The sequence below is a fragment of the Brassica oleracea genome, unplaced genomic scaffold, assembly GCF_000695525.1.
Source record: "Brassica oleracea var. oleracea cultivar TO1000 unplaced genomic scaffold, BOL UnpScaffold00795, whole genome shotgun sequence".
NCBI lineage: Eukaryota > Viridiplantae > Streptophyta > Magnoliopsida > Brassicales > Brassicaceae > Brassica > Brassica oleracea.
The window spans coordinates 68168-79359 of record NW_013617458.1 but is presented as its reverse complement, the minus strand read 5'-3'; the positions used below and the strand labels follow the sequence as shown (position 1 = coordinate 79359).

The following is an 11192-nucleotide window of genomic DNA, read 5'->3' as shown; positions in this document are numbered from 1 at the left end:
ATTTTCATAAAAATTTAAAAATCATTTTATTTTATTTAAACATTTATAACTAATTTATAATCTTTTATGCCATACTAAGTCATAGTATAATATTTCTTCATATTTTACATTAATAACCATTGTTTTTATATATCGTCTACAATTCTCTAATTACGTATATTTGTTCAACTTTTTATATGATATCGAATATTCGTCATAAATGGATGGTTTAAGATGCCAAAAAAATTATTTACTTGGTGAATATAATACATCAAATATTACAAATACATAATTTAGTTAAATAAATAAACAAAAACCGAAAATTCATATCCGCGTCCGCGCGCCAGCGTGGATCAGGGTCTAAATGATATATATATATATATTAAGAGAAAAGCGGATGAATACACTTAAAGTGCTTTTCTAATTGACTTTACATTCAAATCTTGGTTGCATTTTTATTGTATAACCAAACCAGAAGCTACACAGCACGGCAATACACAAATAAGACTTTCTAATGAGTAATGGGCCGATTTCATACTGGTCCAGATCAACAATTACACTGTATAGTTGTTTCTACTGTAATATTAAAAAAATATTCACAAAATTTTGTTGAATTTTCTTATTGATAAAAAAGAATAGAAAAATCAAACTAATAATACATTTGTTTGTTTTCAATATATAAAAGTAAAATCTCCTCACAAATAGTGAAGTAAAATATCAATAAATTTTGTTGATTCAATAGAAAAATCAAACTAATACATTTGTTTGTTGTTTTCAATATAAAAGTAAAATCCCCTCACAAATAGTAAAGCAAAATTTAACTGAATTTTGTTGATTCAATAGAAAAATCAAACTAATATATTTGTTTGTTGTTTTTAATATAAAAGTAAAATCTCCTCACAAATAGTAAAGCAACATATTACTAAAAATCGTGTTGATTCAAAATATAAAATTACTTCATTTTTTTATTCATAAAAGGATATAAGATGGATGACAAAAAAAAAAAGAAAAGAATATAAGATCCAAACCAATACAAATATTTCTTCTAAGCCTTCATTTATAAAAATTTCCCACCCCAAGAAAAAGAATAAAAGAATAAAACCAATTTTCTTTAAAAAAAAAAAACTTATACCCATTTCTCTATAGACTCCAAATCCCTAAATGTATAATATTCATCCAAATCCCTAAGAACTCCCTCCGACACTCCAAGCCGAGACCGTGTAAAGCGGCTGATCCAACCACCGCAACGTGACTCCTCCTCCATCTTCATCGCTCCTCTCTACATTAAAGAACTCCTCATCGCCATCTCCATACATCCTAAGCAGCATCTTGCTCTGGAAAACCTCTCTCTCCGAAACTCCAAGACTCATAAACCCTAACTGCTCCAGCATCCTCCTCCACTGCCCAAAACCCACATGCCTCTCCTGCCGATGACTTCCTTCGCACGCCACAATGCTCCTGATCTCTCTCCCGAACAAAACCTCCTCGATCTTAACCCTCATCAAGCTATCCGCACCGAGACGCTTGTGCATCACGTCAAAAACCGCGGAATAGTACTTTAGCGAGTTAAACACTCTCGTCTCGAGCTGCACGGAGTTGTGTTCCGCTTCCTGTTCTGCAATAACGACAGCTACAGGGTTGGTGCTTCTGACCAAACCCACAAAGTCTCTAACCGCAGCTCCTGTCCCGTCGTAAAGCGTCTTGTGCATCTGCGAAACGCAGTTCACGGCGACGGCTTCGCCTTCCTTGACGTGAAGCATCCACAGCCTAACGTCCTCGAGCCTATCCACCACGGGATGGAACTGGAACTGGAGATGCATCGCCTCCGCGAAGCCGTGGAGACGGTCTCCCGTCTCGTTGAGCTCGTGTTTGGATTCTCCAACGCCTGTGATGCGCACGTGTCGTGGTGGATTGGGCCTTGAAGCTAGGCTTTGGAAGAAGCTGGGCCATTGTAAGCCTTGCTTGATGTCGAAGTCGATGATGTGAACTCTCTCTTTCCCTTCGAACGCTCTGAGTAGCATCGAGTTCGCTGTGTAGTGAATGAACTTTGGGATTGGTGTCACTTGGTTCAAGAACCTCAACGCGTTTGCTGACTCGTCCTCGAAGTCACGAGGCGGTGTGATGTGGAAGATGTGAGGCCACATGCGAGCCACTCTTAGAGCTAGAGCTTCGGTGTAGTAAGCTATGAGACGAGTCATTGGTGTTGTTCCTCTAGGAGAAGCAAGTTCACCGGTTCTTGCGATGAAATGGTTGATCGCTGCTATGTTTCTTGTTCTGATCGCTTCTAAGCATCCGGTAAGGAGATTCACAAGCTCCAAATCTCTCTGTGTGTCGTTCCTGTGATTGTTGTTGTTGTTGTTGTTGATGTTCTCAATGGTCCTTCTCTCTGCGCTGCCTCCGTGTTGTGTATATGGATGCCTTGAACCGTTTGTGGGTTCTGGTACTCTGTGTCTGAAGCTATGACTCTCTGCTGATGCGCTTGTTGATGATCCTGAAGCAGGACGGTTACTCTCGATGTCCTTATCGCCTAAACCAGCTAACTCGGTGATAACCGAGTTAACCCAGTGTGGATGACCCCGTAAAGGCTGAGTAGAGATCAACTTTTCATCATTATCACCTGAACATGTCAAAGAAAAGGGTAATGATGCTGGAGTGAAATGATCAAACCAGAAACCCATGTTGTGTTCATCTCCTGTTTCACCTCTTTGCCTCTTCACTCTGCTCAGACAAGACTCGTCCTCCTTGTCTTCAGCCAATCTCTTCAAACTCTTCTTCTCTCTGTTGTTGTTGTTGTCGTTGTTCCATGAAAACCCATCTGCATTTCCTCTTGTAGTTGCCAAAGGTGGAAGCTTTATGCTCTGCTTAAGCGAACATCCACCAGTTTTGTTGTTGTTGTTGTTGTTGCTGTTGATGTTGTCGAGTGAGATGCTGCGTCCAAGTGGTCGGCTGGAAGGTGTTTCCTTGCGGGGGAAGTTACTACTGCTGCAGGGTAAGTCCAATCTTTGTGTGTTCATGGGAAAATGTACTGATACGGCTGATGATGTTGCTGCTGCTGCTTCACTCCTTAATCTTCTGGTCGGTGACAACAATGATGAACTTGAACAACCTGCCAACATCCTCTACAAAAAATATCTACCCACCCCCAAATTAATCTATGTGAGTGATATGGTCTAAGTGTCTGTTTGCACAAACAACAATTGATTTAAAAAAATGGAATCCGATGGGAAAAAAAAAATCAAAATAGAAAGAAATCAAAGTGAAAATCCTATATGAATGATTTTTTGTGACTTAATATGCAAATAAATAGAAAATGAAATGAACCCCCTCCCCCAAATAAAATATATAATCAAATAAAAGAATGAAAGAATAGAACTAATCTATAAAACTTAATCAAATCAATCTACCATAAACACACAATCATCGGATTCCTTCAAGTTTTTTTTAACAAACAAAATCTAAAATGTTGATGATAATGATGACCAACGAAAATCACATCATCATGAACAGAGGAAGCTGTTGTTGAAGAAGATGATCTCCTCCGTTGATGAACAGACTTTGTAGACCCGGTTCTCCATTCCGGTTTTCCATCCCGGTTTGCCAAATTTCCCAGATCAAGAAACCCAAACACACAAAACCCAGATCAGAACTTCACTCAGAGATTACTGTGACTGCTATAATCCTTTTCTTTCTTGTTGTCCCTCTCTCTCTCTCTCTCTCTATCTGGTTTCTCTCTCTCACTCTCACTCACTTTTGGTTCTCTCTCTCTCTCTCTCTCTCTAACACTCTACAGAATGTGGTAGTATACAGGGTTGTTCTACTAATACCATACTTCTCACCAACTTTTTCAGTTTGTTTTCTTGTTGGGTCTTCGAGAATTGAAGTCACTTTTCTTTTTACACTAAATTGTTTTTTTTTTGGGGCAGAGTGAGTAATGCACGAGGCAATCAGGATGTTTCTAAGCCGTTGGATTTACAGAATCGAACGGTGGAAAAGTAGTTAAAGGTTTAGTGACCGTTTGTATATTGTCGGAGAAATATGACCGTTGGGGGAGGAAGGAGAGTGTTGGGTGTGTACAGACATCAATGAAGTCTAGTTGGACAAGCCAAAAAAGACTTTAATATACACACCAAAAATAAAACATTATTACTCCTATTTTTGTCAACATGGCATTAATTTAGTATGATAGTACATTCCTGGTTAAAAAAAAATCATTATACAGAGTTTACAGACCAAATAAATATTTTGGGTACTGAATTCAGACTTGTCATGAGTAAATCTTTTATAGTATCGTTACTCTAAAAAACATATGAAAAGCTACATAAAAATCCCTCATCACACACTGAACACTTTCTCATAATTATAAACAAATGCTTAGGAATATTATTTCGATTTATTTAAAATACAACATTCAATTTATTCAAAAACACAATACTTTTTGAAAACCAGAATTTTGGTTATCTTAATAAAGTACCTAGAAAACAAAAAAAAATATTACAAAGTAAAAACTTAAAATCATAAAAAAATACTTAAAGATCATGGTGAGATTGAGAGAAAATTGTTATACGTAACTCGGTGTTAAATTGCTTTAGCAAGAATGGAGAATCTATAGTCATTTGAACCTCTATGCTAAAACTGAACCCTGTGTATACAGTAACTCACAACAGTTTTTCTTTAATAAATAGAAGATAGACATTTATATTTTCTATGATTCATTAATTTCAATTATTTTTGTAAAAAAAACTTATAGAACAGAATGGGGAAGCATTGATTGAATTAACAACAAGAACGTAGAGTTCATTGAGAGAACTGCTTAGAGACAGTCTATCCTTTTACAGTGAAGCTCAAAAGAGAACTAAATTTGCTATTTTAATGTTTCAACTTTATGTGATGTTAGTAAGAAACTAGAACATCCCCAAGAACAACAGCTCTTGTTTGCTTAAGATAAAACTTAAGTTAAACTGCAATGGCAAAAGGACTTTGTTTTGCAACCTAAAGTCTCTCTTGGCAATCACTTTCACCTGTTAATGAGAGCATAAGAATTAAGGACTTATTTAGTAACAAACAAAGAAGCTTCAAACTAATGGGCTTAGTACCAAAACTAATGGGCTTTTTGATAAAGCCTACCAACTCGTCGTCGTTTCATCAGATCGGCTTTTCGTCTGAGTCGTCTCTCTCTCTCTTCACTCGCCGGAGAATTGAAAAAAGGTAAAGAGAGATGACGAAAGACGACGGAGAAATGGTAGAGGAGCAGAAGAAGAAGCCATGCCGGTTCTGGATTTGGGCCTTATCCTCCGTACTTTTCCGATTGATCCTGATCTCATACGCGGGAAATCTCAACCTCTCTTCCCGTCCGGAGGTCTCCACTCCTCTCACCAGCATTCGCCGCCGTATCTCCTCCTCTCTCTCTCCGTCTCTCATTACCACTTCTAGGATCGCGAATTCTCCTTACATTTTGTGTTGTTTTTTTTTTTTGTAGTTGCTGAAGGTTACTGGTTGAAGCAGGCATCAATGTCACCATATGCAGGTTGCTCTTTCAGATTTGAACCTCTGTAGTTTCCGACTTTAGGCTGAAGCTGAATTCTTACTTGTGTTTGCGCAGGATCTATGTATCATGGCTCACCGTTGCTGCTCTCGCTTCTCGGACCTCTCACGGTTCAGAGGTTAGTTGCTGAAACCAGTTCAAATGATCTGAAACTTTGTTTCAACTTAGTAGAGTTTAAAAAGGAAGACACTTTGGATGTTTCAGGATCAAAGGGCAACCAAGTCACCTCTTTTGCAGGTACTTCTCATCATTCTCGTAACATGAGCTAGTGTAGGATTAGATTGTGGGTATAGATCTTGATAAGCTCTTCTCTGTGGGATTAAGAGATTTAACTATGTGACAAGAGATCATCTTTCAATCTTTACTCTTCGGAAGATGACTTTACTTGGATACCGACACTCTCTTGGATGCAGCTTGGTTTTTGTTATTGCAGATATATTAAGTGCAATACTTCTTCGAGGTATTGGTAAGAAACTCCAGATGGCTTATGGATTGAATGCTAGGCTACTCGGCCGTCTTAAGTCTCCAAGGGATAAAGGTATCATCTTATTTGATTCTACTCGTTTTGGTGAAAAACACAGATGTGGTTATGTACAGTAGGTCTTAGTCCACGGTTAGATTTTGTTTTGGCTCATTGAGATTGGGTCAGAGAGTGTTCTTTTGGCAAAGACTGATCTGTCCTTTTCGTGTTCTCAGCAGGGATCCTACCTTGCGGTGATATTGCTGCTCTTGTGTACTTGTGGAATCCTTTCACCATCGTATGCTCTGTGGGTTTATCAACTTCTCCAATCGAGAATCTGGCTGTTATATTGGCACTTAATGGAGCAGTTACTCGTAAGAAGACTATGATACTTGCATATAGTTTCTTGGCATGTTACACATATGTTTTCTACTTGTGCAGGACGAGTTCCTTTGGCGGCTTTTGGTTTAGTCATGGCCACACATTTATCTCTTTATCCTGCAATTCTTACAATTCCTGTATGTATCATTTTCGTGCTTTATGTGTTTCATGTTTCTTAAAGTAAACAGATTCTAATTTTTTTTGTTTGTTTCCCACAGGTAATCTTTCTATTGGGATATGGTTTGGATGCTCCTCCTCTAAAATTGTTCCTTCAGACCAGAAATGTAGAAAGTGGTAACAGATCATCAACCTCTTCTGCTTCTAAACAAGCCAAATCGAAACCGACTGCACAACTTCCCTTCTTATGGAAAACAGTCGTGCACTTCGTGTTCTGGGCACTTGTGTGGTCGCTCTGTGTAATGGTTTTGTGTAGGTTATCACTGAGTAAGCATGGCGGGCTCGAAGAGATGTTCAAGAGGTAACTCTTAGCCCTGAGGAAACCAAAATTCATATCCACATAGGCTAAGTTTCTGATAGATTCCTGGTCATATCATATATTCTTTGGAGGTTCTGATGTTAGTTTGGTTCTCCTCCTTATTACAGGACATATGGTTTCATTCTGAGTATCGAAGATCTGTCACCGAACATCGGAGTCTTTTGGTAAGTATATAAGGTCATATCATCAGTGACGAATAAGAAACATCTGCTTTTCTGAAACCACTGTTGATCTTCTTCTCATTTTCAGGTACTTCTTTGCAGAAGTCTTCGACTTCTTCAGAAACTTCTTCTTGATAGTATTCCACGTAAACATACTGTTTATGTTACTGCCTTTAGCCATACGGTTGAAACATCGACCTTGCTTCCTGGCTTTCATTTACTTGGCGATCTCCTCACTTCTCAAATCTTACCCTTCGGTAAATACTTTTAACTCACCGTGAACTGCTTATTTTATTTCTTCTGAGAAGCTGTATTCATGAAATTTTAAACCTTGCTTAGGTTGGAGATTCAGCGTTGTATTTGAGTTTATGGGCATTGTTCGTCAATGAGTTAGCAGGTAAAAGCAAACACACTACTCTTTAGAAATGTTTAGCCTTTGCAATATGATTAAACTCTGTTTTTGTTTTGGAGTAGATATGAAGTTCTCGTTCTTCCTCTTCTGTGGATATCTTGGTGTTTCTCTCCTCAGCCCTGTGATGCACAATCTCTGGATATGGCGGGTAACTATCTTCAACTCAAATCCATCATAGCTATTAGCAACCAAGTGATCTCAAGTTCAGAACTACTGTAGATTCAGAACCTAACTTTTTGATTCTTCACTTCAGGGCACCGGTAACGCCAATTTCTACTTTGGAAACGCTATTGGCTATGCGTGCTTTCAGGTAAAGTGCGGTCCTGAATCCATTACTCTATATACTGATCTCAAGTTCATTACTCTATATATGCAACTTAATGTCAATCAGAGGATGAGGTTATCAGTTTTTTGAACAAAGGATGTTGTATTTCTTGAATAAAACGGTTTATGGGTATTCATGGGTTTACAGATCGTTTTCGTGGTTGAGAGCGTAAGCGCAATGCTGAACCATGATCGAGCCCTGAAGAAATGTAACCCGAACCATCAAAAAGTCAAGAACTAAGCGATTTGCAGGTACATTAGCTCAACCGCAAACGCCTAACGCTGGTCACATGTGTTTGTGAGAGTCATTCTTTTTTTGTTGTGTTCGAAACATGATACAATTAAAGTAACCAATAGTTTGTGCTTTTGTAAAAGAATTGTTGGTCTAATCCAGTTAGATCATCTCCAACCCCATTGCAAAATTTAATGCAAAATGGAGTGGATTATGCAGTCGTGAACAAATAAAAAAAATATTACTGCATATATGGAATAATCTATTTTTTTGTTTGTTCACAACTGCATAATCTACTCCATTTTGTAGTAAATTTTGCGGTAAGGTTGAAGATGCTCTTGGTTTGCATCTGTATTCTCTGAACCTAAAGTTGTAGCTGCAAAATCAAATGATCAAAGTCACTTCTAAATCTAAATTCAAAATTTTCACATGGTTAATATTTGTTAATAATGAATCAAGATTTTACTTTGAAGTCCCTTCGGAGACGTCCGATAAAATTGGAACGATGACACGCACAAATCTAGAAATAATTCAAATTTTATTTGCAAAAAAAAAAAAAAGATTTTACTTTGAAGGAGTTCTAAGTAAAAATAATTAGATTTTTTAGTTCAAAGAGATAAAACTATTTAAAATTTATATCTTTAAAAAAAAAGAACTTTTGTACAATTTAATCTCCAATTTTTTTTAAAACAATCCACTTTAAACCTTCGTCATTTCAGATGTACGAAAGTCAACTACTATTGAATTAATCTAACGTTGGATAGGGTTTGGTCAACAAAATTTTAAATTTAAAATAGACAAATTTAAAAAGTTGAAAATTAAAATAGCTTAAATAGAAATTTAAAATTATTTAAAATTTGTTTGTGTAATTTGAGAGTTTTTTAACCGCTTTCTGAAAAATGTAAATTAATCTATTTTTGTTGTTTAATTGATTCAAAAGAATACCAATGTATAACGCGCTATAATGAAATACTGGTTGAGATTACCTTGGCGAAAAATACTATTTATTTATGATGAGAGTCTAGTATGGTTTTTCAAATGTAATACACTCTTTTGTATCTTTCCCCTTTTTACACAAGACGAATTTAGTAATAATGTACATGTATGTTATAAAAGCCTAGAGAGGTCAGAGGCAAAAGAAACCAAGATATTATTATATGTTACAAGAACACATATAAGAAGGCTATAGAGTATGCTGATGATGATGATGATGATGATGATTAACAGGTCCATTTAGAAGTAGGGAAACAGCTGAGGCGATGACACCATTTGCAATGCTTGTTCCCATTCTCTCCTTTGAAAAGCATCACCAATCCAACAGTTAACCCGACCACAAGTAGAACCGCTGCGACTACGAACAGGACGTACTGGTACATGCTATGCTTGCGTTTAGTAACGGAAGTGTTGGTGCGGGAAGCTTCCCAGCCGTACTGTGGCCGGACAAGGAGGATAAACCCGAGGCAGAGCCCGGTTAAGAACCCTCCAATATGCGCGAAATTGTCAACCCGAGGCAACAAGCCTAGTCCTAAGTTGATTGCTATGATGAATAGGAGTGTGACAAGAGCAGCCGCCTGCAAAACAGTATACCTTTAGAAAAGAAAGTACTAATGATAAACCGCTATGCCTACAACCGAACTGGTGTTCACACATATATGAAGAGTTCCTACTTTTCTATACCTAGAAAAAACCAAAACCGAACCAAATCGAAAAAATATCACTGAATATCCCAAATACAATTCTTATATATAAATCCAATCTTATTATCCGAACCAAACCTAAACCAACTGAAACTGAACTTTATAAATATAGAGTTACAAATATCCGAATGGTTTCTATATCTACATATAAGAAAGAAACGAACCAAAAAGGGAACGTCCAGGTCTAATAAATACCTTGTTGGCATAGATTGTCCAATTAGTGAGAAGTTCAGATAACATAGCTCCAAGAAGTCCGAAGAGAGCACCAGAAGCACCAACAGAGATACTTTCTTGAAGGAAGAGAGAAGAGAGTATGCTTCCACCGAAACCAGATACTAAGTAGATAAGCCCGACCCTTACTGCACAATTCAATTGGCGATTAATGAAAAGAGTCGAAAACTTCATGAAAGAAAGAGTGCTTTGTACGTAAAGGCAAGAACTTACTGAAGCCAAACTGCTGCTCAAGGCGGATACCAATGAAGATCAAACTCAACATATTGGTAAGAAGATGAATGATTCCAGCGTGTAGCCACATACAAGTGACAAGTCTCCATCCTTGATGCTCATGTACTACTTTCCTCCACTCCAATGCTCCCATTCTCTCCAATCTGAAGCAAAAACAGAGGAGTCTTAACAAAATCCTAGACAAGCTTGAGCTAAGCTTCCAAGGAAGAAAGATTGAGACTTTCGAGGTACCCATAAGATTAAACTTCACGAGTTCTCGAGCTAAACTTACGTTGAAGAAGATGGGCCGAACAGAGGATTCTCTCTAAGTGGCTGAAACGAGAATCTTCCGAGGAACCTAGCGACGCAGGCTTTGTTGGGTCCGTTGATTTTCTTAGGACAGTCGTTAACGAACATAACGGCGATAAAGACGGCGAGATTCGCCACAACGATGGCCGGAACCAGCCATGGAGTCCAATGAGTGTCGCGGGAGCTTTCGTCATAGAAATAGTTATTGTTGTTATGAACTTCTCTGTTTTGCTTCCCACCTCTCTCCACATCTCTGTTCGCCATTACTCTGTTTCTCTCTCTCAAACACCTCTCAAAATCTCTTATATAAATAGAAACTTTGGTTAACGGATCAAATACGAAAGCAGGAGAAGTAGCTTGGAAGAAAGAAAGGAGGATGAATTAGAGGGACAAGAGATTGAGACAGAGCATCTGTAAGAGTTGAGAATTTGAGGCAAAAGTTGTAAGTATTATTATTGTCTGTATCTATCTTTGTGGAATAAAAGTAAAGAATAGAGAGAGCTTTTTGGTGGTGTGTCAATGGCGAGTTAGGCGGTGGTGCCAGCTCCTCTCCAAGGTTTCTTTGCTGACGTAAAAACACAACTCAGACGTCAAAACAAATGAAAAGAAAAAATATATTTTTGAAAGAAAAGAGAAGATAAAAATTGTACAATTCAGTATTTACCGGTTTGAGAACTCGCTAGGCGCAATCAAAGATTAAACCGGAGTTAATTGGAGAGTGGTTTTAGAGATTTTATATCCGTTTTGGGTTTATC

General features: G+C 37.7%; 3 protein-coding genes across 5 annotated transcripts; 1 reads left to right on the top strand and 2 right to left on the bottom strand.

The window, feature by feature from the left end:
• Window positions 1-925: 925 nt before the first annotated feature.
• LOC106320077 (scarecrow-like protein 28) lies at window positions 926-3874 on the bottom strand. The gene is given in 3 exon segments (XM_013758440.1): window positions 926-3098; window positions 3473-3525; window positions 3528-3874. Coding segments are annotated over 3 exon segments (2028 nt in total). The 5' UTR covers window positions 3568-3874; the 3' UTR covers window positions 926-1163.
• Window positions 3875-5123: 1249 nt separating this feature from the next.
• On the top strand, window positions 5124-8201 carry LOC106320079 (phosphatidylinositol glycan anchor biosynthesis class U protein). 3 transcript variants are annotated; one of them, XM_013758443.1, is made up of 14 exons: window positions 5124-5366; window positions 5456-5503; window positions 5579-5639; window positions 5726-5758; window positions 5935-6059; window positions 6218-6355; window positions 6423-6499; window positions 6581-6840; window positions 6966-7022; window positions 7108-7276; window positions 7359-7416; window positions 7494-7579; window positions 7685-7741; window positions 7904-8201. In XM_013758443.1, exons 1-14 carry the CDS (start codon window positions 5195-5197, stop codon window positions 7994-7996), a joined length of 1434 nt encoding a protein of 477 aa, XP_013613897.1. In that variant the 5' UTR covers window positions 5124-5194; the 3' UTR covers window positions 7997-8201. The 3 variants fall into 3 exon arrangements, with proteins under 3 accessions (XP_013613897.1, XP_013613898.1, XP_013613899.1); XM_013758444.1 differs by having other exon boundaries at window positions 5132-5366; window positions 6221-6355; XM_013758445.1 differs by lacking the exons at window positions 5124-5366; window positions 5456-5503 and having other exon boundaries at window positions 5582-5639; window positions 5955-6059; window positions 6221-6355.
• A 773-nt stretch (window positions 8202-8974) lies between these two features.
• Window positions 8975-10953, bottom strand: LOC106320082 (RHOMBOID-like protein 2). Its single transcript, XM_013758447.1, has 4 exons — window positions 10421-10953; window positions 10129-10292; window positions 9880-10043; window positions 8975-9558 (listed from the first exon to the last, which is right to left on the bottom strand). Exons 1-4 carry the CDS (start codon window positions 10699-10701, stop codon window positions 9208-9210), a joined length of 960 nt encoding a protein of 319 aa, XP_013613901.1. The 5' UTR covers window positions 10702-10953; the 3' UTR covers window positions 8975-9207.
• Between the last annotated feature and the right edge of the window lie 239 nt (window positions 10954-11192).